This window comes from Oncorhynchus tshawytscha, unplaced genomic scaffold (assembly GCF_018296145.1).
Source record: "Oncorhynchus tshawytscha isolate Ot180627B unplaced genomic scaffold, Otsh_v2.0 Un_contig_3056_pilon_pilon, whole genome shotgun sequence".
Lineage (NCBI taxonomy): Eukaryota > Metazoa > Chordata > Actinopteri > Salmoniformes > Salmonidae > Oncorhynchus > Oncorhynchus tshawytscha.
In genome coordinates this window covers 116,632-143,121 of record NW_024609584.1, presented here as the reverse complement: position 1 = coordinate 143,121, position 26,490 = coordinate 116,632, and the positions used below count along the sequence as shown (strand labels likewise).

The following is a 26,490-nucleotide window of genomic DNA, read 5'->3' as shown; positions in this document are numbered from 1 at the left end:
GGGCTGGAGAGAGTGGAGGGGAAGAGAGGAAAAGGAAGGGGCTGGAGAGAGTGGAGGGGAAAAGAGGAAAAGGGCAGGTGTCTAGAGAGAGTGGAGGGAAAGAGATGATAAGGGCAGGGGCTGGAGAGAGTGGAGGGGAAGAGAGGAAAAGGGAAGGGGCTGGAGAGAGTGGAGGGGAAGAGAGTAAAAGGGAAGGGTCTGGAGAGAGTGGTGGGGAAGAGAGGAAAAGGGAAGGGGCTGGAGAGAGTGGAGGGGAAGAGAGTAAAAGGGAAGGGGCTGGAGAGAGTGGAGGGGAAGAGAGGAAAAGGGCAGGGGCTGGAGAGAGTGGAGGGGAAAGAGGAAACGGGTCTGGAGAGAGTGGAGGGGGAGAGAGGAAAGGGGCAGGGGCTGGAGAGAGTGGAGGGGAAGAGAGGAAAAGGGAAGGGGCTGGAGAGAGTGGAAGGAAAGAGAAGAAAAGGGAAGGGGGCTGGAGAGAGTGGAGGGGAAGAGAGGAAAAGGGAAGGGGCTGGAGAGAGTGGAGGGGAAGAGAGGAAAGGGGCAGGGGCTGGAGAGAGTGGAGGGAAAGAGAAGAAAAGGGAAGGGGGCTGGAGAGAGTGGAGGGGGAGAGAGGAGGAAAGGGGGTGGACAGACTGGAGGGGAGAGAGGAAAGGGCAGGGGCTGGAGGGGGAGGGGAGGGGAAGAGAGGAAAAATGGAAGTGGCTGGAGAGAGTGGAGGGGAAGAGAGGAAAAGGGAAGGGCTGGAGAGAGTGGAGGGGAAGAGAGGAGGAAAGGGGGTGGACAGACTGGAGGGGAGAGAGGAAAGGGCAGGGGCTGGAGGGGGTGGAGGGGAAGAGAGGAAAATGGAAGTGGCTGGAGAGAGTGGAGGGGAAGAGAGGAAAAGGGAAGGGGCTGGAGAGAGTGGAGGGGGAGAGAGGAGGAAGCCAAGGGGTGGACAGACTGGAGGGGAAGAGAGGAAAGGGCAGGGGCTGGAGGGGGTAGAGGGGAAGAGAGGAAAATGGAAGTGGCTGGAGAGAGTGGAGGGGAAGAGAGGAAAAGGGAAGGGGCTGGAGAGAGTGGAGGGGAAGAGAGGAAAAATGGGCAGGAGGCTAGAGAGAGTGGAGGGGAAGAGAGGAAAAGGGAAGGGGCTGGAGAGAGTGGTGGGGAAGAGAGGAAAAGGGAAGGGGCTGGAGAGAGTGGAGGGGAAGAGAGGAAAAGGGCACGGGCTGGAGAGAGTGGAGGGGAGAGAGGAGGAAGGCCAGGGGGTGGACAGACTGGAGGGGAGAGAGGAAAGGGGAAGGGGGCTGGAGAGTGTGGAGGGGAAGAGAGGAAAATGGAAGGTGCTGGAGAGAGTGGAGGGGAAGAGAGGAAAAGGGAAGGGGCTGGAGAGAGTGGAGGGGAAAAGAGGAAAAGGGCAGGTGTCTAGAGAGAGTGGAGGGAAAGAGATGAAAGGGCAGGGGGCTGGAGAGAGTGGAGGGGAAGAGAGGAAAAGGGAAGGGGCTGGAGAGAGTGGAGGGGAAGAGAGGAAAATGGAAGGGGCTGGAGAGAGTGGAGGGGAAGAGAGGAAAAGGGAAGGGGCTGGAGAGAGTGGAGGGGAAGAGAGGAAAAGGGAAGGGGCTGGAGAGAGTGGAGGGGAAAAGAGGAAAAGGGCAGGTGTCTAGAGAGAGTGGAGGGAAAGAGATGATAAGGGCAGGGGGCTGGAGAGAGTGGAGGGGAAGAGAGGAAAAGGGAAGGGGCTGGAGAGAGTGGAGGGGAAGAGAGTAAAAGGGAAGGGTCTGGAGAGAGTGGTGGGGAAGAGAGGAAAAGGGAAGGGGCTGGAGAGAGTGGAGGGGAAGAGAGTAAAAGGGAAGGGGCTGGAGAGAGTGGAGGGGAAGAGAGGAAAAGGGCAGGGGGCTGGAGAGAGTGGAGGGGAAGAGAGGAAACGGGTCTGGAGAGAGTGGAGGGGGAGAGAGGAAAGGGGCAGGGGGCTGGAGAGAGTGGAGGGGAAGAGAGGAAAAGGGAAGGGGCTGGAGAGAGTGGAAGGAAAGAGAAGAAAAGGGAAGGGGGCTGGAGAGAGTGGAGGGGAAGAGAGGAAAAGGGAAGGGGGCTGGAGAGAGTGGAGGGGAAGAGAGGAAAGGGGCAGGGGCTGGAGAGAGTGGAGGGGGAGAGAGGAGGAAGCCAGGGGGTGGACAGACTGGAGGGGAGAGAGGAAAGGGCAGGGGCTGGAGGGGGTAGAGGGGGGAAGAGAGGAAAATGGAAGTGGCTGGAGAGAGTGGAGGGGAAGAGAGGAAAAGGGAAGGGGCTGGAGAGAGTGGTGGGGAAGAGAGGAAAAGGGAAGGGGCTGGAGAGAGTGGAGGGGAAGAGAGGAAAAGGGCAGGGGCTGGAGAGAGTGGAGGGGGAGAGAGGAGGAAGCCAGGGGGTAGACAGACTGGAGGGGGAGAGAGGAAAGGGGAAGGGGGCTGGAGAGTGTGGAGGGGAAGAGAGGAAAAGGGAAGGGGCTGGAGAGAGTGGAGGGGAAGAGAGGAAAAGGGAAGGGGCTGGAGAGAGTGGAGGGGAAGAGAGTAAAAGGGCAGGAGTCTAGAGAGAGTGGAGGGGAAGATATGAAAAGAGCAGTGGGCTGGAGAGAGTGGAGGGGAAGAGAAGAAAGGGGCAGGGGGCTGGAGAGAGTGGAGGGGAAGAGAGGAAAAGGGTCTGGAGAGAGTGGAGGGGAAGAGAGGAAAATGGCAGGGGGCTGGAGAGAGTGGAGGGGAAGAGAGGAAAAGGGAAGGGGCTGGAGAGAGTGGAGGGGAAGAGAGTAAAAGGGAAGGGGCTGGAAAGAGTGGTGGGGAAGAGAGGAAAAGGGAAGGGGCTGGAAAGAGTGGAGGGGAAGAGAGTAAAAGGGAAGGGGCTGGAGAGAGTGGAGGGGAAGAGAGGAAAAGGGAAGGGGCTGGAGAGAGTGGAGGGGAAGAGAGGAAAAGGGCAGGGGGCTGGAGAGAGTGGAGGGGAAGAGAGGAAAAGGGAAGGGGCTGGAGAGAGTGGTGGGAAGAGAGGAAAATGGAAGGGGCTGGAGAGAGTGGAGGGGAAGAGAGGAAAAGGGAAGGGGCTGGAGAGAGTTGAGGGGAAGAGAGGAAAAGGGCAGGGGGCTGGAGAGAGTGGAGGGGAAAAGAGGAAAAGGGTCTGGAGAGAGTGGAGGGGGAGAGAGGAAAAGGGAAGGGGGCTGGAAGAGTGGAGGGGGAGAAAGGAGGAAGCCAGGGAGCTGGAGGGAGTGGAAGGGGAGAGAGGAGGAAGCCAGGGGGATGGACAGACTGGAGGGGGAGAGAGGAGGAAGACAGGGGGCTGGACAGAGTTAAGGAAGTTGGATTGACTACAGAAGTTGGTGTGAAGATAGGTTATGGTTTGGATAAGGTATCACAAATTGATTTAACTCTGGTATGTTTCTGTGATTATGTACGACCCTTCAGTAGGATCAGCTGATAAACTGAACCAATAAAATACAAGAATGTAATTCTCCTGGCCAACTCTACTGCATTCAGATACTGCATTCTATATGAAGCAGATGTTTGCAGTGTCATTTCCATCCAAGGACCTTCCTAAAACTATGTTACTTTGATGATCAACTTACATAGGCCTTTAATTATGTTGCTATCATATTGTGCAAAACTATACATTAAAGAATAAACTAGTTCAACAGCTGTTTGAAATCATTCTCTTCTTAAAACGGTATGGTCTGAGTGTGAAATGAGGCACACTACAAGGGTGATTAGAACAGGTTTAACTAATAGATATTATTCCACATGAACCAAGTCTGTCCTCTAGTGGTCTTTGAGAGCTCCAGTCCGTTATGTTACTGTGACAGTGGAGGCCAAGAACAGAAAAGGGTTTCTTTCTGAAACCATCACATGGGGGCGCCGCAACCCAAGATGGTGATGACCTACCACAGCCGTAGAACCATTGTGTACAACTGTTAGCCACCTGCAACAGGTATGTTGAAGTCATGTTCCACCTAATTCTAATGTCATAATGGGGCGGCAGGGTAGCCTAGTGGTTAGAGCGTTGGACTAGTAACCGGAAGGTTCCAAGTTCAAACCCCTGAGCTGACAAGGTACAAATCTGTCGTTCTGCCCCTGAACAGGCAGTTAACCCATTGTTCCTAGGCCGTCATTGAAAATAAGAATTTGTTCTGAACTGACTTGCCTAGTTAAATAAAGGTCAAATAAAAATAAAAATATTAAATTACATGCAGCTTATAAAGACTTCATAAAGCCTTATTAAATACTACATAAATGTGTTACAAATAATCTAGAACTGTATGTCATGCTTTATAAAGGGTTCATAAATGTGGCATAACTGTGTGACATCACCCACAGTGTAAAATATGACATAAACCTGTGCTTTGTAAAGGGTGGCATAAGCACTGCTTTAAAGGCCTTATAAATCATATTAAATTGAGGCTTCACAAACCCTGTCATGCATCTTTAAACACTCATACGTAAAAATGCCTTTTTGGATCTGACCTCAACTTCCCCACAATGCTGTGCTGGAGGATGGAGGATGGAGGATGACCCACACTCTAAAGTACAGTCATGCACAGCAAAAAACATTGGTAGGGCCTTTTAAAATCAGTTGTTATTTTTTGCCTACTTCTGATATTTTCCCAAAATCCATTATCTTGGTTTTGCAGGTTTCCCAATTTTTTCTGGTTTATCCCAGTTTTTTCACACTTGTTTATTAGAAAAGCAATCAAATTCAAATGAGATTTTCTGTGTTCACAACAGTGCCTAAACCACATCAGGGGATGACTTTTGAGCTCTGGCAAAAATCTAAGAAACGTACATTTGTGTGTGTAGTTGTCCTTCAGTGGGCATGCCCTGCACTGTTGTTTGGTGAGCAGGTTATCTGTAGTGCAGTAATCACAAGTGATGTGACTCGGCCACCAATGGAGTGGGTGGAGTGAAGGGTCAGCAACCCTGTATTATTCTGAGCCCCATGAAATGACACCAGATATACATTGTACAGGTCCTACTGAGTATTCCCATCAATACATTTACTGCACCACCAGAATACATCGTGCTCTAAACCACTATGTATTGGCTTAGAGCAAGTGATTCGCATTGGGGGCAATTATCTGACTTTGCAACATGTTTTAAAAGCCTATTTAATGCAAATGTCACTAAAATATGAACAAATATGAATCATTGTTAATGTTTAGATAATTATTTTGTTATATATAATGAATTATTATTATTGATTATTATTTTTATTGACACTTTTCTGTTATTACTTGGGTACTTTTAGTTTGACATTTTTCGAAATTTAGTTTGTGGCCAAGAAAATAGCAGAAACATTGCAAAGGCCTGCTGTTCAACATGTGAACTTACAAGTTATCCACAGAAAATGTACTTTTTAGAAGTTTACAACTATAGAGGCCTATATAAAACATTTGAAGCCTGCGCTATTAGCCTGTAACAGAGGCCGATATAAAAGGTTTTTATAAATGGGTATGTCATTGTTCTGCCAACCAGTGAGTTAAAACATGACTACTTTGATTTGAGTAGAGCTTCCACTTTATTCACAGGTAGGCAAATCTGTCAATTACATCAACACCGAAATGAAACAAAATGCCATCTCCATCTTACCATTTTAACACCAGGCGTTTGTTCTTTCATCTCGCTCACAATGCTCACACAGGCTTTGCAACACATGGAACAATGTTCAATGTCATTTTTTAATTATGTAGCCTATCAACCAATCAATGAAATGTATTTATAAAGCCCCTATTACATCAGCAGATGTCACAAAGTGCTTATACAAAAACCCAGCCTTAAACCCCAAACAGCAAGCAATGTAGATGTAGAAGCATGGTGGCTAGGAAAAACTCACTAGAAAGGCAGGAACCTAGAGGAACCAGGCTCTGAGGGGTGGCCAGTTTTCTTCTGGCTGTACTGGGTAGAGAGGAACCAGGCTCTGAGGGGTGGCCAGTCTTCTTCTGGCTGTACTGGGTAGAGAGGAACTAGGCTCTGAGGGGTGGCCAGTCTTCTTCTGGCTGTACTGGGTAGAGAGGAACCAGGCTCTGAGGGGTGGCCAGTCTTCTTCTGGCTGTACTGGGTAGAGAGGAACCAGGCTGAGAGGGGTGGCCAGTCTTCTTCTGGCTGTACTGGGTAGAGAGGAACCAGGCTCTGAGGGGTAGCCAGTCTTCTTCTGGCTGTACTGGGTAGAGAGGAACCAGGCTCTGAGGGGTGGCCAGTCTTCTTCTGGCTGTAATGGGTAGAGAAGAACCAGGCTCTGAGGGGTGGCCAGTCTTCTTCTGGCTGTACTGGGTAGAGAGGAACCAGGCTCTGAGGGGTGGCCAGTCTTCTTCTGGCTGTAATGGGTAGAGAGGAACCAGGCTCTGAGGGGTGGCCAGTCTTCTTCTGGCTGTACTGGGTAGAGAGGAACCAGGCTATGAGGGGTGGCCAGTCTTCTTCTGGCTGTGCCAGTGGAGATAATAAGAGTACATGGCCATTAATTCCAGATTGTTCTTCAAGATGTCCAGCAGGGTCAAGTAATAATGCAACATTAAGAAAGCAGGTGCGGTAGAGAGAGAGAGAGAGAGAGAGGCATTATTTATTCCTAAAAGAATCGCTTACTGTCTCATAGTCACATTCTCTATAGGTCTACTAGAGACTTTTTTCTCAACAATTTGGATTTAGGCTACTCTACTCTTCATCTATGTAGTCCATATAGAAAAACAATATATTGACATAAATATTTTACATGTATTTAAGCCTTATATATACATATATTTAAATAGGCTATATGTACAAAAATATATGGACATACAGTGCATTCGGAAATAAATAAAAAATCCACATTTTGTTATGTTAAAACCTTATTCTAAAATGGATTAAATAAATAAAAATCCTCACCAATCTACACACAATACCCCATAATGACAAAGCAAAAACAATTTTAGAAATGCTTACAAAGGTATTACAAATAAAAACTTAAATACCTTATAATTATTCAGACCCTTTGCTATGAGACTCGAAATTGAGCTCAGGTGCACCCTGTTTCCATTGATCATCCTTGAGATGTTTCTTGGAGTCCACCTGTGGAAAATTCAATTGATTGGACATGATTTTGGACAGGCACACACCTGTCTATATAAGATCCCAGACAGTGCATGTCACAGCAAGAATCAAGCCATGGAGTTGAAGGAATTGTCCTTAGACCTCTGAGACAGGATTGTGTCGAGGCACAGATCTGTGGAAGGGTACCAAAACATTTCTGCAGCATTGAAGGTCCCCAAGAACACAGCGGCCTCCATCATTCTTAAATAGTGAAGTTTGGAACCACCAAGACTCTTCCTAGAGCTGGCCACCTGGCCAAACTGATCAATCGGGGAGAAGGGCCTTGGTCAGGGAGGTGACCAAGAACCCGATGGTCACTCTGCCAGAGCTCTAGAGTTCTTCTGTGGAGATGGGAGAATCTTCCTGAAGGACAACCATCTCTGCAGCACTCTACCAATCAGGCCTTTATGGTAGAGTGGCCAGGCGGAAGCCACTCCGCCACATGTGGATAATGCAGAGACAGAGAGTTAGTGAAACAATTCCACAAAAGATGATTAATAAATAAGGGGTAAATGTTCATGAAGACGTTTAAATTCAATTGGGAACTAGCTAGCTAAATGATACTAAAGACTACTTCCATTGGCTGGGGTCTGTCCATAGCCAGCTAAGACAGCAGGGAAATATATATATTTTTTTGCTAGAAAATACCTATTTATATCAGAGACACCCAACCCTCACTAAAGCTAGCTAAATTAGCTAGCCAACAAGCAACACATAACTTGGCTAGCCAAGAACATTTAACAATAGCTTTGGCAATTCAATTATATCTAATACATACATGACATTAACTCTACTGAACTTAATTTTTCAAACTTCTTACCTTGGTCAGTCACACTGCATGTTGTTGGCAAGCTAAAGGTGCTAACGTTAGCTAGCTAGCTGTGTTAGCAAGCTCGATGAAAACCCTTGTTGTGGGCAAGCTAAAGGAGCTAACGTTAGCTAGCTAGCTGTGTTAGCAAGCTCGATGAAAACCCTTGTTGTTGGCAAGCTAAAGAAGCTAACGTTAGCTAGCTAGCTGTGTTAGCAAGCTCGATGAAAACCCTTGCTTGCAGTTGAAGAAATTATCACCCACCAGGTTAAAAACATATTTAATTCAATGTTGTGAATGTATAAATAAAATAAAATGCCAACATCCACTAGAAAGCTCTATGGCGGTGACAGAAAACGTTTGACCTCTGTCATTGTCAACAAAGGGTATATAACAAAGTATTGAGATAAACTTTTGTTATTGACCAAATACTTATTTTCCACCATAATTTGCTAATTAATTCATTAAAAATCCTACAATGTGATTTTCTGAATTTTCTTTTCTCATTTTGTCTGTCATATTTGAAGTGTACCTATGATGAAAATTACAGGCCTCTCATCTTTTTAAGTGGGTGAACTTGCACAATTGGTGGCTGACTAAATACTTTTTTGCCCCACTGTATATACAAAATATATATTTACATATATTTTATTTATATATTGGATGAATACATGATAAAAACATTTCCCCAATATATTTAAATTTGATTGAAAAACATTCCAATATAGAATTGTTCCGTATGGGAGCCTAGGCCTATATGGGCACCATGAGTGAGGCCTTTCTAATAATATTAAATGGGTGTAAATGTTTATTTCCAGGAAATATCTTTCCTATCCTGAGACTTTTCTATGGTGGTCAAATTGAATGGGGGGAGGAGGGAGCGAGTTACAGGGGGCTGAGGTGCCTTCAGCTAGAATAACTTCATCCCGTGATCTCTCACTCTCTCTCTCTCTCTCTCTCTCTCTCGTGTTTCTCTCTGTCTCTGAACACAGGCCTTAAAATATGCTTTTCTCCCCCATGATCTCTCTTCAGCCCTAATAGAGCAGGGTAGTGGTAGTAGTGGTATTTGTGAGTTAGGTTAGTTAGTAAGAGGCTTGTTGTATGTTTACTGGCTTATGAGTGAACTCATGACGCACTGCAACAGTAGTTAATGAAACCATTTTTTTACCAGTTTCTATTCTAAAACCATGTATAGAGACAGAGTGCTGCACAAGAAGAACAGAAAAGACTTTCTACCTTATTTTCTAGGACTAGTTTTAGTTTTCTATTGCACGGTTCATCTTGTGTCTTTCACTGCAGCAGCAGCTCAGGAGGACTCCCATTCCAACAGAGTGCGCCGGGCGCTGGGTGAGTGTTAATATCTCCCCATCAAGCCTGATAATCAATTAGATCAAGCCAATAAACGGTGACAATGTTATTAGCAGCTAATGGCGGTGACTAATTGAGAACGAATCCCCATAACGTTCCTCAGAAGAATAGACACAATGTTGGCACTGTGGTCATCCAGTAATGTTACAGACATTTATTCAAAAAGCCTATAATTATGTTATTGTAGACTGTTACTTTCTTTTTTTTACTTCAAATGTTTATTTTTATTGTATAAGTTTCATACCTTTTACTGAGTTTGTAGACTGTTACTTTCTGTAACTTTGACAACTCTGTGTGTGTTGTTTCAGAGAATGAGACAGAGTGTATTACAACGCAGTCGTCTGAGTTTCCAGAGGGGTTCTTCACACTACAGGAGAGGAAGGATGGAGGACTCCTCATACACTTTATGATCATATTTTACATGCTGCTGGCAGTTGCTATAGTCTGTGACGACTACTTCCTACCTTCTCTAGAACTTATCAGTGACCGTAAGTCACTCTTTCTCTGTGTGTGTGTGTGTGTGTGTGTGAGAGAGAGATAAATGGCAACATCTCTTGGTCTCCGTTCCAGGTCTGGGTCTATCTCAGGACGTAGCAGGAGCCACCTTTATGGCAGCAGGCAGCTCTGCTCCTGAAATGGTCACTGCCTTTCTGGGTACGTAAGGCATCTGAAACATATGCACAACATATAATTACTATGGTTTGCTGAGAATAACTGCACCTCACTAAAATCATCATCAGCATCATGTGTTAACAATTGTGTGTGTGTGTTTGTGTGTGTGTCTACCCAGGTGTGTTTGTGACAAAGGGAGACATCGGTGTGAGCACCATCGTAGGATCAGCTGTCTACAACCTCCTGGGGATCTGTGCTGCTTGTGGACTCCTGACCAAAGTGGTATGTGTACAGTACACACATTATGGGAAGCATTACCTAACCATAAAGAGCTCAGTGGTATAATAATCATCCATTCCAGCCAGGGGCAGCTTTAGTAGGTCAAGGAGGGGAGATGATTGTGTAAACTGTTATGGTGTGTGTGTGTGTGTGTGTGTGTGTGCCGGTCCTGGCCGTTCTGCCACCCACGTTGAAATCAGGTTCATTTTCAGTTCTGAATGGAAGTTGAAAAGATGCAATTTTTGGACATCTATGTTTGGGCCATATCAAGGGGCTGGACGGAACCAAAGCAAAGAAAGTAAATCTCAAAGCCCCCTCTCCTATCTTACCTGCCTACACACTTCTTACCTAATTTAGCACCACCTGGTGCCCTCACCAAAATACAGGGGGTGGTCCGCCCAGGTCTTACCTAGTGTGCCTAGACAGTGAATATACTATGGGTATATGTATGCCCGCGGGCCTCTTGCCTAAGCACTCCCTAGGTGCTTTCCCCTTCCCCCCTGGGAACAAATGAAACAGAATATTAAACAATTTCAAACAAACAAACTAAGAAACAAAGAACATAAAATAAGCTCTATCTGATAATGCAACAAACTAACACAGTACATACCAACTGCCTGTATCTTTCTGCAATCAATCTTTCTGCAATCAATCTTTCTGCAATCAATCTTTCTGCAATCAATCTTTCTGCAATCAATCTTTCTGCAATCAATCTTTCTGCAATCAATCTTTCTGCAATGACCTCCCAAAATTGATCTCTCTTCTGAACAGAACACTGGCTTTTATATAGCTTCAGAAGGAATGGGTAATTGGAGACAGCTGCGTCTTGACGAGGGGGCGGTGTCAGCTCTCCAATTAGCCATGGAGTCGACCAATCAGCTGCTTGGGGAGAATTCAGGAAGCCATCTCCTGAAACACACACTCAAATACACAAGCTATAACACAGAAACTGGGGAACGTAACACATACCGGACCAAATCTGAACCAAGCATAAACATCTAGGATTGGTTATGATTTGGTCCCGGACGGTCCGGACGAATGTCCATGGTGGAAATCAAGGCCAAAAGGCATCCAAAAGGCGTTGGCGTCAGTCTGTGGTTACTGAGGCCTAGAGTGTCACCTGAAATAAACTGTTCTGAATGCCCATCCATGGTTTAGGCCCACCAATTGTAAAACATGCCGTTGCATTGGCTGTCCTGATTCCTGTGATTTGGCTATTTAAGCTCTGAATGTCAGCTACCCAACTGTATCAGGAGGAGTCATCTCTATTTGCAATGTGTTTAAACAGCTGGAAATGCACAAGTATTTTCTTCTTTGCTATGATCAGCTCATCAAATTGTCTGGATACAAACCTGAAACCACTGATGATGACAGTTTGGCCCACGGGATGAATCTCCTGGACAGCAGTTGTGGGCAGCCTGATTGTCCAGACCATATTGTCCCTTTTACTTTGACCTGTCCTGTTTTTAGGATATGTTGTTTGTTAACATGTCAGCGCAATTTTGATTTGATTGGGCACCATTTAGGTTAAACTATTTGATTGGAACAACCTGCATGATGTAAGAAGTTTCTGTCTATTTACATTGTCATACATTTTATCTCCAGCCTGTAAGCTACAGGCAGGTAGCCAAGTAGTTAGAGCGTTGGGCCAGTAACCAAAAGGTTGCTGGATCGAATCCCTGAGCTGACAAGGTAAAAATCTATTGTTCTGCCCCTGAGCAAGGCAGTTAACCCACTATTCCCCGGGCGCCGAAGATGTCGATTAAGGCAGCCCCTGGACCTCTCTGATTCAGAAGGGTTGGGTTAAATGCGGAAGACACATTTCAGTTGAGTACATTCAGTTGGACAACTGACTAGGTATCCCCCTTTCCCTTATAGAAAAGGCCGCATATTCTTTCTACCATATCCTATATGTGCTAGATGATTTGTCTGACAGAATGTTAGTAGAGCGCTCCAGAAATGCATCTCTCCATCAGCACCCTGCAAAGGCACACTGGCAATGGACAAGATAAATATTCTGCGTCCCTGCCTTTTACAAAGTAGACACTGATTATCACAGGGGGGCATCAGCTCTGACCTAAAAAGGCCATATTCAACTGGTTGAGAGAAATTGACATTGTTTTTGGGCAGAATTATGTGAGGTTTAATTTGTTGCTGGAGGTGCATCTAGTCAATCTGCTGCCATAGGCGGTCGCCTAATGAGCTGGCGGGCCCTGTGTGTGTGTGTGTGTGTGTGTGTGTGTGTGTGTGTGTGTGTGTGTGTGTGTGTGTGTGTGTGTGTGTGTGTGTGTGTGTGTGTGTGTGTGTGTGTGTGTGTGTGTGTGTGTGTACTATAAGCTGTAAACAGTGTGTTTTCTGTCCTAGGTGGGTCGTCTGACCTGTTGGCCTCTGTTCAGGGACTGTCTAGCTTACGCCATCTCTATCTCTGCTGTTATAGCCATCATTTCAGACAACAAAGTCTACTGGTAAGTGTGTGTGTGTGTGTGTGTGTGTGTGTGTGTGTGTGTGTGTGTGTGTGTGTGTGTGTGTGTGTGTGTGTGTGTGTGTGTGTGTGTGTGTGTGTGTGTGTGTGCGTGCGCGTGTGTGGGGACCAGAAGTCCCCACAAGAATAGTAAACAAACAAACATTTCACAAACTGGGGGACATTTTGTTGGTCCCCACAAGGTCAAATGCTATTTCTAGGAGGTTTATAGTTAAGGTTAGAATTAGTGTTAGGTTTAGGTTTAGGGTTAAGGTTAGGTTTTCGGGTTAAGGTTAGGGCTAGGGTTTGTGTGTGTGTGTGTGTGTGTGTGTGTGTGTGTGTGTGTGTGTGTGTGTGTGTGTGTGTGTGTGTGTGTGTGTGTGTGTGTGTGTGTGTGTGTGTGTGTGTGTGTGTGTGTGTGTGTGTGTGGTGTAGCTAGTGCCTTTTGTGTGTGTTTGCAACAGTATAACGTTTCCAGGACAGTGGAAGTGTTACATGTCATTGAGAATTTATTGTCAATAAAGTTAAAGTGCCCTGTGTGTACTGGTAAGTATCTGTGTTCAACTCCACTTCCTCAATCTCAGCATGCAGTAACACTTTACAGCCCAGCGCTGTGAAACTAATTATCAACAATCCTCCTGGGTACACAACCTTCCTATTTTATTACTGCCGGTTACAGAGTCATAAACCAATCAGTTCTAATATACAGTGGGGCAAAAAAGTATTGTCAGACACCAATTGTGCAAGTTCTCCCACTTAAAAAGATGAGAGAGGCCTGTAATTTTCATCATTGGTACACTTCAACTATGACAGACAAAATGAGAAAAAAAATCCAGAAAATCACATTGTAGGATTTTTAATGAATTTATTTGCAAATTATGGTGGAAAATAAGTATTTGGTCAATAACAAAGTTTATCTCAATACTTTGTTAAATACCCTTTGTTGGCAATGACAGAGGTCAAACGTTTTCTGTAAGTCTTCACAAGGTTTTCACACACTGTTGCTGGTATTTTGGCCCATTCCTCCATGCAGATCACCTCTAGAGCAGTGATGTTTTGGGGCTGTTGCTGGGCAACACGGACTTTCAACTCCCTCCAAAGATTTTCTATGGGGTTGAGATCTGGAGACTGGCTAGGCCACTCCAGGACCTTGAAATGCTTCTTACGAAGCCACTCCTTCGTTGCCTGGGCGGTGTGTTTGGGATCATTGTCATGCTGAAAGACCCAGCCACATTTCATCTTCAATGCCCTTGCTGATGGAAGGAGGTTTTCACTCAAAACCTCACGATACATGGCCCCATTCATTCTTTCCTTTACATGGATCAGTCGTCCTGGTCCCTTTGCAGAAAAACAGCCCCAAAGCAGGATGTTTCCACCCCCATGCTTCACATTAGGTATGGTGTTCTTTGGATGCAACTCAGCATTCTTTGTCTTCCAAACATGACGAGTTGAATTTTTACCAAAAATTTATATTTTGGTTTCATCTGACCATATGACATTCTCCCAATCTTCTTCTGGATCATTCAAATGCTCTCTAGCAAACTTCAGACGGGCCTGGACATGTACTGGCTTAAGCAGAGGGACACATCTGGCACTGCATGATTTGAGTCCCTGGCGACGTAGTGTGTTACTGATGGTAGGCTTTGTTACTTTGGTCCCAGCTCTCTGCAGGTCATTCACTAGGTCCCCCCGTGTGGTTCTGGGATTTTTGCTCACCGTTCTTGTGATCATTTTGACCACACGGGGTGAGATCTTGCATGGAGCCCCAGATCAAGGGAGATTATCAGTGGTCTTGTATGTCTTCCATTTCTTAATAATTGCTCCCACAGTTGATTTCTTCAAACCAAGCTGCTTACCTATTGCAGATCCAGTCTTCCCAGCCTGGTGCAGGTCTACAATTTTGTTTCTGGTGTCCTTTGACAGCTCTTTGGTCTTGGCCATAGTGGAGTTTGGAGTGTGACTGTTTGAGGTTGTGGACAGGTGTATTTTATACTGATAACAAGTTCAAACAGGTGCCATTAATACAGGTAACGAGTGGAGGACAGAGGAACCTCTTAAAGAAGAAGTTACAGGTCTGTGAGAGCCAGAAATCTTGCTTGTTTGTAGGTGACCAAATAATTATTTTCCACCATAATTTGCAAATAAATTCATAAAAAATCCTACAATGTGATTTTCTGGATTTCTTTTCTCATTTTGTCTGTCATAGTTGAAGTGTACCTATGATGAAAATTACAGGCCTCTCTCATCTTTTTAAGTGGGAGAACTTGCACAATTGGTGGCTGACTAAATACTTTTTTTGCCCCACTGTACATGTACAAGTGATTGTATTTGTTTTAGCATTTAACTCTCCTCTTCCCTCCTCTCTTCTCCTTTCTTCAAATCCCTTCCCCTCCCCTCCTCTCCTTCCATCCCCTCCTCCCCTCCCGTCTCCTCTCCTCCCCTCTCCCCAGGTATGATGCAGCCTGTCTGTTGCTGGTCTATGGGGTGTACATCGTAGTGTTGTGTTTTGACCTGAGGATCAGTGAGTGTGTTCTGAGGAGGTTCAGCCCCTGCTGTACTTGCCTGGGGAAAGGTTCCGGGGATCACAGCGAGACACAGCCATTGGTTGACACCACTCTGAGGGTCCACAGACGTTCTAGAAGCGACAGCGGAATCTTCCAGGATGATTCAGGATACTCACACATTTCCCTCAGTCTGCATGGCCTGAATGAGATACCAGAGGGTAGCTGACTCTATCTGTCACGTAAAAGTTTTTAAGTATTTGGTTTTAAATATACTTAAGTAATCAAAATTAAATGTAATTGCGAAAAAATACAATTAAAAATTACTTATATTAAGCAAACCAGACGGCATAATGTTTTTGTTTTTTAAATTTACGGATAGCCAGAGGCACGCTCCAACACTCAAACATAATTTACAAACTAAGCATGTGTTTAGTGAGTCTGCCAGATCAGATGCAGTAGGGATGACCAGGGATGTTCTCTTAATAAGTGTGTGAATTAGACCATTTCTTGTCCTGCTAATCATACAGAATGTAACGAGTACTTTAGGGTGTCAGGGAAAATGTATGGAGTAAAAATTAAAAGCAAAAGTTCTCAAAAATATAAATTGTAAAGTAAAGTACAGATACCTCAAAAAACTACTTAAGTAGTACTTTCAAGTATTGTTACTTATGTACTTTACACTGCCACACACACACACACACACACACCGCTCTGGTATATGACACATTGATGCCATGCAGACTGAGGAAGGGGTGTGTGTGTGTGTGTGTGTGTGTGTGTGTGTGTGTGTGTGTGTGTGTGTGTGTGTGTGTGTGTGTGTGTGTGTGTGTGTGTGTGTGTGTGTGTGTGTGTGTGTGTGTGTGTGTGTGTGTGTGTGTGTGTGTGTGTGTGTGTGTGTGTGTGTGTGTGTGTGTGTGTGTGATTTACTCCAGTGGGGAGTTTGCGGGGACAGAGGAGAACAAATTGCAACATTTTTCCTGCCAAACAACAACAACACAGCAAGAGGTGCCGCTAATTAAAACACAGATCTGAGAATCACACACACACATATTTTCTCTTGAACGCTTTCTCTGGCTTCTACATAAAATTTCACAATTTGTGTGAGAACTTATTCAAGTAAATCACACCTGTGTGTTTCATATGAGAACAGGGATTGACACCACTTGTGTTATCTCTCTCTCTCTGTGTATGTGTGTTCCAGACCACAAGAGTGTGTTCTCAATGCCAGAGAATGACCTGAAGCGAATCCTGTGGGTGCTGTCCCTCCCGGCCATCGTGATTCTCTACCTGACGATTCCAGACTGCAGGAGACGGTTCTGGAAAAAATGGTTCATGTTCACCTTCTTTATGTCCGCTGTCTGGATCTCAGCCTTCACATACGTACTGGTCTGGATGGTCACTATCGTAGGTAAATATATATATATATATACTGTATACTACCGTTCAAAAGTTTGGGGTCACTTAGAAATGTCCTTGTTTTTGAAAGAAAAGCTCATTTTCGGTCCATTGAAATAACATCAAATTGATCAGAAATACGGTGTAGACATTGTTAATGTTGTAAATTATTATTGTAGCTGGAAACGGCAGATTTTATATACATAGGTGTACAGAGGCCCATTATCAACAACCATCACTCCTGTGTTCCAATGGCACGTTGTGTTAGCTAATCTAATTTTAAAATTGATCATTAGAAAATGCTTTTGCAATTATGTTAGCACAGCTGAAAACTGTTCTAATTAAAGAAGCAATACAACTGGCCTTCTTTAGACTAGTTGAGTATCAGGAGCATCAGCAATTGTGGGTTCGATTACAGCCTCAAAATGGCCAGAAACAAAGAACTTTCTTCTGAAACTCATCAGTCTATTCTTGTTCTGAGAAATTAAGGCTATTCCATGCGAAAAAATTGCCAAGAAACTGAAGAACTCGTACCACGCTGTGTACTACTCCCTTCACAGAACAGTGCAAACTGGCTCTAAGTTCCTCTGTCCAGTGTCTGTGTTCTTTTGCCCATCTTAATCTTTTATTTTTATTGGCCAGTCTGAGATATGGCTTTTTCTTTGCAACTCTGCCTAGAATGCCAGCATCCCTGGAGTCACTTCTTCACTGTTAACATTGAGACTGATGTTTTGTGGGTACTATTAAACGAAGCTGCCATTTTGTTGTTACAGCCTTATTCTAAAATGTATAACATTTTTGTTTAATCCTCAGCAATCTACACACAATACCCCATAATGACAAATGTATAAAAAATAAAAACAGAAATACCTTATTTACATAAGGTATAAGACTCGAAATTGAGCTCAGGGGCATCCCTGTTTCCATTGATCACAGTTGTAAATTCAATTGATTGGACATGATTTGCAAAGACAAACACCTGTCTATATAAGGTCCCACAGTTGACAGTGCATATCAGAGCAAAAAACAAGCCATGAGGTCAAAGGAATTGTCCGTAGACCTCCGAGACAGGAGTATGTCGAGGCACAGATCTGGGGAAGGGTACCAAAACATTTCTGCAGCATTGAAGGTCCTCAAGAACACAGTGGCCTCCATCATTCTTAAATGGAAGAAGTTTGGAACCATCAAGACTCTTCCTAGAGCTGGCTGCCCGACCAACATGAGCAATTGGGGAGAAGGGCCTTGGTCAGGGAGGTGACCAAGAACCAGAGCTCCAGAGTTCCTCTCTGGAATGGGAGAACCTTCCAGAAGGACAACCATCTCTGCAGCACTCCACCAATCAGGCCTTTATGCTAGAGTGGTCAGACGGAAGCCACTCCTCAGTAAAAGGCACATGACAGCCCACTTGGAGTTTGCCAAAAAGGCACCTAAAGACTCTCAGACCATGAGAAACAAGATTCTGTGCTCTGATGAAATCAAGATGGAACTCTTTGGCCTGAACGCCAAGCGGTCACGTCTGGAGGAAACCTGGTACCATCCTTACGGTGAAGCATGGTGGTGGCAGCATCATGCTGTGGGGGTGTTTTTCAGCGGCAGAGACTGAGAGACTAGTCAGGAGTGAGGCAAAGATAAATGGAGCAAAGTACAGAGAGATCCTTGATGAAAACCTGCTTCAGAGCACTCAGGACCTCAGACTAGGGCAAAGATTCATCTTCCAACAGGACAACGACCCTAAGCACACAGCCAAGACAACACAGGAGTGACTTTGGGACAAGTCTCTGAATGTCCTTGAGTGGCCTTGCCAGAGCCCGGACTTGAACCTGATCGAACATCTCTGGAGAGACCTGAAAATAGCTGTGCAGCAACGCTCCCTGTCCAACCTGACAGAGCTTGAGAGGATCTGCAGAGAAGAATGGGAGAAACTCCCCTAATACAGGTGTGTCAAGCTTGTAGCTTCATACCCAAGAAGAATCAAGGCTGTAATCGCTTCCAAAGGCGCTTCAACAAAGTACTGAGTAAAGGATCTGAATTACTTATGTAAATATGATATTTCAGTTTTTATTTTTTATAAATTAGCAAAATTTTCTAAAAACCTGTTTTTGCTTTGTCATTAAGGGCTACTGTGTGGAGATTGATAAGGGTGGGGAAATGATTCCATACATTTTGGAATAATGCTGTAACCTAACAAATGTTGAAGGAGTTAAGGGGTCTGAATACTTTCCCAAGGCACTGTATATACTGTATATATATATATATATATACACTGCTCAAAAAAATAAAGGGAACACTTAAACAACACAATGTAACTCCAAGTCAATCACACTTCTGTGAAATCAAACTGTCCACTTAGGAAGCAACACTGATTGACAATACATTTCACATGCTGTTGTGCAAATGGAATAGACAACAGGTGGAAATTATAGGCAATTAGCAAGACACCCCCAGTAAAGGAGTGGTTCTGCAGGTGATAACCACAGGCCACTTCTCAGTTCCTATGCTTCCTGGCTGATGTTTTGGTCACTTTTGAATGCTGGCGGTGCTTTCACTCTAGTGGTAGCATGAGATGGAGTCTACAACCCACACAAGTGGCTCAGGTAGTGCAGCTCATCCAGGATGGCACGTCAATGCGAGATGTGGCAAGAAGGTTTGCTGTGTCTGTCAGCGTAGTGTCCAGAGCATGGAGGCGCTACCAGGAGACAGGCCAGTACATCAGAAGACGTGGAGGAGGCTGTAGGAGGGCAACAACCCAGCAGCAGGACCGCTACCTCCACCTTTGTGCAAGGAGGAGCAGGAGGAGCACTGCCAGAGCCCTGCAAAATTACCTCCAGCAGGCCACAAATGTGCATGTGTCTGCTCAAACGGTCAGAAACAGACTCCATGAGGGTGGTATGAGGGCCCGACGTCCACAGGTGGGGGTTGTGCTTACAGCCCAACACCGTGCAGGATGTTTGGCATTTGCCAGAGAACACCAAGATTGGCAAATTCGCCACTGGCGCCCTGTGCTCTTCACAGATGAAAGCAGGTTCACACTGAGCACATGTGACAGACGTGACAGTCTGGAGACGCCGTGGAGAACGTTCTGCTGCCTGCAACATCCTCCAGCATGACCGGTTTGGCGATGGGTCAGTCATGGTGTGGGGTGGCATTTCTTTGGGGGGGCCGCACAGCCCTCCATGTGCTCGCCAGAGGTAGCCCGACTGCCATTCAGGTACCGAGATGAGATCCTCAGACCCCTTGTGAGACCATATGCTGGTGCGGTTGGCCCTGGGTTCCTCCTAATGCAAGACAATTCTAGACCTCATGTGGCTGGAGTGTCAGCAGTTCCTGCAAGAGGAAGGCATTGATGCTATGGACTGGCCCACCCGTTCCCCAGACCTGAATCCAATTGAGCACATCTGGGACATCATGTCTCGCTCCATCCACCAATGTGGCGTTGTACCACAGACTGTCCAGGAGTTGGTGAATGCTTTAGTCCAGGTCTGGGAGGAGATCCCTCAGGAGACCATCCGCCACCTCATCAGGAGCATGTCCAGGCGTTGTAGGGAGGTCATACAGGTACGTGGAGGCCACACACACTACTGAGCCTCATTTTGACTTGTTTTAAGGATATTACATCAAAGTTGGATCAGCCTGTAGTGTGGTTTTCCACTTTAATTTTGAGTGTGACTCCAAATCCAGACCTCCGTGGGTTGCTAAATTTGATTTCCATTGATCATTTTTGTGTGATTTTGTTGTCAGCACATTCAACCATGTAAAGAAAAAAGTATTTAATAAGAATATTTCATTCATTCAGATCTAGGATGTGTTATTTTAGTGTTCCCTTTATTTTTTTGAGCAGTGTATAAACACTGGTCTGGAGGGTCACTATCATAAGAAAATATATACATATTGGTCACTAGGTAAGTCAGGCTCCTTTACATCAGTGTTACCATTGTCTGACGTCAGACTGAGTGACGATTCCCTCTGCATTGTCTGGTTAAGGGACGAGCTTTGCGTAGGAGTGACGCCACCTGTCGGATATCAATGTCGTTTTTATCAATGCTTTTCACAATATATCCTCAATACACAATACATCCTTCATCAATATATTGCCTTAGGCCCTGTGTACACTCAGGTTGTACAACTGATGTACAGTACATTTGACACAATGTTTGAGTTTGTCTGAACCGTTGTTGTGTCTCCATAACAAGTGTGTAATTATTTCTGTGCAAATGTGTTGTACCTTAGTGGTATAACTTGTGTGTGTATGAGGTCTAAGTGCCTGCTTCCAGACTGCAGGTGTTATTGAGCAAAACATTTGCAATTTTTACATGAAAAGAAGGAATCACATTAGTTGAAACCATTTTCATGTTACTCAATCAGAGAGTTATGGAAGTCCAAACGAGGAGGTTTAGAATGTGTATGAGAACATGTCAGATGTTAGAGTCGAGTCACATGCTGATTCCAGGGATTCCAGAGCAGAGCTGGGTCCTACAGGCTTAGTGGCGCTCCAATGGCCCGGTGGCCAGACACTAGCCCAGCCAGCACCGGGATTACACACATACACGCACACACACGCATGGATACACACATGTGTGAACGCATGCACACATGCAGACACATGCAAATGAAGGCACACAAACGCAGGCACACTTAAACACATTAAACACAGACACAGGTTCACTTAAACACATTAAACACAGACACAGGTTCACTTAAACACATTAAACACAGACGCAGGTTCACTTAAACACATTAAACACAGACGCAGGTTCACTTAAACACATTAAACACAGACGCAGGTTCACTTAAACACATTAAACACAGACGCAGGTTCACTTAAACACATTAAACACAGACGCAGGTTCACTTAAACACATTAAACACAGACACAGGTTCACTTAAACACATTAAACACAGACACAGGTTCACTTAAACACATTAAACACAGACACAGGTTCACTTAAACACATTAAACACAGACACAGGTTCACTTAAACACATTAAACACAGACACAGGTTCACTTAAACACATTAAACACAGACACAGGTTCACTTAAACACATTAAACACAGACACAGGTTCACTTAAACACATTAAACACAGACGCAGGTTCACTTAAACACATTAAACACAGACGCAGGTTCACTTAAACACATTAAACACAGACGCAGACATGGACAGATGCACGTACACACACAACATGCACACATCCAGAACACGTGCACACACACACACAGACGCACACACACAGCAGTCAGATTACCGCCTGCTTCACCTCACACACTGCATGGCTGCCAGGAGACATGTGAGCTTCGGGTGGGAATAGCCTCTAGGCACAGATCTAGGATCAGCTATCCCCAAGCTTTACCATTACAGAGAAAACACAAAGAACTGACCTTACATCAGTGTTGAGGACTGATGTTGTCATGTGACGTTAGTAGACATGAGAGTATAATGGGATTATTATGTTTTAACCTTCAGAACAGCTCACATGAGAGAAAGAGAGAGAGAGAGAGAGAGAGAGAGAGAGAGAGAGAGAGAGAAAGAGGGAGATGGGGGAGAGAGAGGCAGAGCAAAAGAGATGGCCTTATGGGGAAGAGAGAGAGAGAGAGAGAGGGTGTGATAAAGAGAAACCAAGAAAGAAAGGGGGATAACAGAGAGTAAAATAAAGAGTTCATCAATGGGGGCATTTGTGTGTATTTCCCTGTGGTGTTTCTCTGTCGCCTGAACTTTGTAATGTGACTAGTAAGGCTTGGGATTTGTGAGGAGGTATAGGGGGAAAGATGGAAGAAGGGATAGAGGGAGGGATGAGAGAGTGATGGGCTCCCGAGTGGCGCAGCGGTCTAAGGCACTGCATCTCAGTGCTAGAGGCGTCACTACAGACCCTGGTTTGATTCCAATCTGTATCACAACTGGCCGTGATTGGGAGTCACAAATATCTACCTGTATCCTGTGTGTTTTATCTACCTGTATCCTGTGCTGTGTTTTATCTACCTGTATCCTGTGCTGTGTTTTATCTACCTGTATCCTGTGTTGTGTTTTATCTACCTGTATCCTGTGTTGTGTTCTATCTGACCCTGTGTTGTGTTCTATCTGACCCTGTGTTGTGTTGTATCTGACCCTGTGTTGTGTTGTATCTGACCCTGTGTTGTGTTCTATCTGACCCTGTGTTGTGTTGTATCTGACCCTGTGTTGTGTTCTATCTGACCCTGTGTTGTGTTGTATCTGACCCTGTGTTGTGTTCTATCTGACCCTGTGTTGTGTTCTATCTGACCCTGTGTTGTGTTCTATCTGACCCTGTGTTGTGTTCTATCTGACCCAGTGTTGTGTTCTATCTGACCCTGTGTTGTGTTCTATCTGACCCTGTGTTGTGTTCTATCTGAACCAGTGTTGTGTTCTATCTGACCCAGTGTTGTTTTGTATCTGACCCTGTGTTTGTGTTCTATCTGACCCTGTGGTATGTCTGAGATGTAACAGGTGACACTCTGGGTATCCCAGACACAGTGATGGGCCTGACTTTATGTCCTGTGTATCTGACTGTGTGTTCTCTGTGTTGTGTGTATCAGGAGAGACTCTGGGTATCCCAGACACAGTGATGGGCCTGACTTTATGTCCTGTGTATCTGACTGTGTTTGTGTTCTATCTGTTATCTGTGTTGTGTGTATCAGGAGAGACTCTGGGTATCCCAGACACAGTGATGGGCCTGACTTTATGTCATGTGTATCTGACTGTGTGTTCTCTGTGTTGTGTGTATCAGGAGAGACTCTGGGTATCCCAGACACAGTGATGGGCCTGACTTTATGTCATGTGTATCTGACTGTGTGTTCTCTGTGTTGTGTGTATCAGGAGAGACTCTGGGTATCCCAGACACAGTGATGGGCCTGACTTTATGTCCTGTGTATCTGACTGTGTGTTCTCTGTGTTGTGTGTATCAGGAGAGACTCTGGGTATCCCAGACACAGTGATGGGCCTGACTTTATGTCATGTGTATCTGACTGTGTGTTCTCTGTGTTGTGTGTATTAGGAGAGACTCTGGGTATCCCAGACACAGTGATGGGCCTGACTTTATGTCCTGTGTATCTGACTGTGTGTTATCTGTGTTGTGTGTATTAGGAGAGACTCTGGGTATCCCAGACACAGTGATGGGCCTGACTTTATGTCCTGTGTATCTGACTGTGTGTTCTCTGTGTTGTGTGTATTAGGAGAGACTCTGGGTATCCCAGACACAGTGATGGGCCTGACTTTATGTCCTGTGTATCTGACTGTGTGTTCTCTGTGTTGTGTGTATTAGGAGAGACTCTGGGTATCCCAGACACAGTGATGGGCCTGACTTTATGTCCTGTGTATCTGACTGTGTGTTCTCTGTGTTGTGTGTATTAGGAGAGACTCTGGGTATCCCAGACACAGTGATGGGCCTGACTCTGTTAGCTGCAGGGACCAGTATACCAGACACAGTGGCTAGTGTCATGGTTGCCAGAGAAGGTAATTACTACTGTAGCTTCATTTCTGATCCTTTCTGACCTTTAGTCCCCCTGAGATACATCTCTTTTCTAGGTCAGTAGATACATAGAGACATATTACTTCAGGGCGAAATGGAGCCCACAGCTGCTAATTATTCCACTAGATGTCCCCCTTATCATAATCGTTCAAGTCATACTTAAGTCCCATCTCTCTCTTACACTATATACACATAAGTATGTGGACACCCCGTTGCTGTCAGGTGTATAAAATCGAGCACACCGCCATGTAATCTCCATAGACAAACATTGGCAGTAAATGGCCCCTAATTAAAGAGCTCAATGACTTTCAACATGGCACCGTCATAGGATGCCACCTTTCCAACAAGTCAGTTAGTCAAATTTCTGCCCTGTTAGAGCTGCCCTGGTCAACTGTAAGTGTTATTATTGTGAAGTGGAATGTCTATGAGCAACAATGGCTCAACCACGATCCTCCTCCCCTCTCTCCTCCTCCTCTCTCTTCCCCTCTCTTCTCTCATCGCTCCTCCTCCTCTCTCTCCCCTCTCGCTCCTCCTCTCTCTCCTCCCCCCTCTCCTCCTCTCCACCCCTCTCTCCTGCTCTGTTCCAGGTAAAGCCGATATGGCCATGTCCAACATCGTGGGTTCTAATGTTTTTGACATGCTGTGTCTGGGTCTTCCCTGGTTCATTAAGACAGTGTTTGTGGACACGGTCAACCCTGTGGAGGTCAACAGCACCGGTCTGGTTTTCATCTCCGCCACCCTCCTCCTCTCCATCGTCTTTCTCTTCGTGGCGGTCCATATAAACGGCTGGAAGCTGGACTGGAAGCTGGGGATCGTCTCTCTGTTCTGCTATGTTGTTTTTGCCACTCTGGCCATCCTCTACGAACTGGGCATCATAGGGAACAACCCTGTCAGACTGTGCGGCGATTGATACACTGATAAACACACAGAGATGTACAACAACACACACGGCAGCACACACACAGCGCTGCTGCAGGCCGCACTCATCAGACTGTGTAGTGTCTGAGCGGCAGCGATGGAGTCCACACTGCAGCCCTCCCCAGAACCAGACCACCCAGAACCAACCTCTTTGACACATAGACCATTTATACAGAACCCAGATACAGGGCACAGATTCACAGAGTACTGATATAGGATCAGGTCCGCCCTGTCCACGTCCTCTTATTCATTATGATCTAAATCAGTGGAATTCGAAGTTGGGTCGCGACCCCACTAGCAGTTGGGTTTGTGGACAGATTAGGAGTGTTGGATCACCAAATTCAAATACATTTTTTTTAACAAAAAAATAACAGTACAAATTATTGTATGGGACACTATACAAACATTTTTGAGAAAAATAAAATTGTATCGAGTAAATGTATTTATTGGTTTGTTTTTGTTTCGATAAGAGATGAAAATACAATGAATGGAAGGTTATTTGCTGATGTATTGGTGGAGTCGCGAGAAATGGTGAAAAAAATGTGGTCCCCACTGAAAAAGTTTGAATACCGCTGATCTAAACACTCCTACTGACACACTTTATGAATACAGGCCCAGGACTGGGTGCCAAGACCAGGATCCAAGATAAAGGCTACATCTCAAATGACACCTTTCCCCAATGTAGGTCTCTGGCCAAAAGAAGTGTAAATAAATGTAGGGTAGGGGTACTCAACTCTGACCCTATGAGGTCTGGAGCCTGCTGCCTTTCTGTTCTACCTGATGATTAACTATAGCCATGCCGAAATCATTTCCTGATTAGATCAAATGCAGTGGAACTGGCTTCAATGTCCAGAGTTGAGTTTGACGGGTGCAGGGTGTGATTTGAGATGCAGCCCCACGCAGACTCCATACTACCTGTGAGAATGACCCAGCAACACTGCCTTTCACCTCTGACCTCTAACTCAGGGAAATAAAGCTGCTTTGTAATATTCTACTGGACTCCTCTGACCTTATCTGGTCATTACCAGAGAGGAAGAGGCAAAACGAGAGGGATAACGAGAGGGCCAAAAATCTGTCTCCAGCAGGTGGCATTTACTTCATTTTTTTCACACAAGCCAAGTTTCTGTTTGGAGGTTTGTCATATTTGGTCAACAGAAAAATGGAACGGCCTTCTTGCTACATGAGGTTAATTTGATCAAATAGTAATTTCGCAATGCTTAAGTTATGAGTGTACTGATATAAGGACACATGACTTCCCAGCAACTTTATATAAGAGTTGTGCCTGTTCACAAGTGTTTCTGCCCTCTCAATGGCTAGAATGTTCCCAGCTGAGCTTGCCTCCTCCCAGCTAGAATGTTCCCAGCTGAGCTTGCCTCCTCCCAGCTAGAATGTTCCCAGCTGAGCTTGCCTCCTCCCAACTGCATTCCATTTTTAAAGAGATATTTCATTGTTAAAGCAGTCACTTGTCTGGTCAATATAATGGATAACCTGTCATTACTCAATGCTGGTGAACGAGGAAGGTGAATGAGGGAGGGAAGGGGCTATTGTCCAGGCAGAACAGATAAGCGTTTACAAGCAGCCTGTGTTGCTCAACAGTAAGGAGAGTGAGGACACGCTCGTAA

The 26,490-nt window shown here is 45.2% G+C and overlaps 1 protein-coding gene across 1 annotated transcript; it reads left to right on the top strand.

Annotated features, from left to right (window-relative positions):
• Positions 1-8,879: 8,879 nt before the first annotated feature.
• slc24a5 (solute carrier family 24 member 5) lies at positions 8,880-26,282 on the top strand. Its single transcript, XM_042316063.1, has 9 exons — positions 8,880-9,198; positions 9,528-9,707; positions 9,790-9,873; positions 10,010-10,113; positions 12,475-12,575; positions 15,022-15,293; positions 16,277-16,483; positions 23,833-23,934; positions 24,538-26,282. Exons 1-9 carry the CDS (start codon positions 9,039-9,041, stop codon positions 24,858-24,860), a joined length of 1,533 nt encoding a protein of 510 aa, XP_042171997.1. The 5' UTR covers positions 8,880-9,038; the 3' UTR covers positions 24,861-26,282.
• The last annotated feature ends 208 nt before the right edge of the window (positions 26,283-26,490 follow it).

Bases quoted from the DNA above. Each gene is read 5' to 3' on its own strand.
- slc24a5 (XM_042316063.1), top strand. From the start codon at position 9,039: ATGTATAGAGACAGAGTGCTGCACAAGAAGAACAGAAAAGACTTTCTA. The intron at 10,114-12,474 runs GTATGTGTACAG...TTTCTGTCCTAG, and splicing joins GTGGACTCCTGACCAAAGTG to GTGGGTCGTCTGACCTGTTG. The intron at 12,576-15,021 runs GTAAGTGTGTGT...CCCTCTCCCCAG, and splicing joins TCAGACAACAAAGTCTACTG to GTATGATGCAGCCTGTCTGT.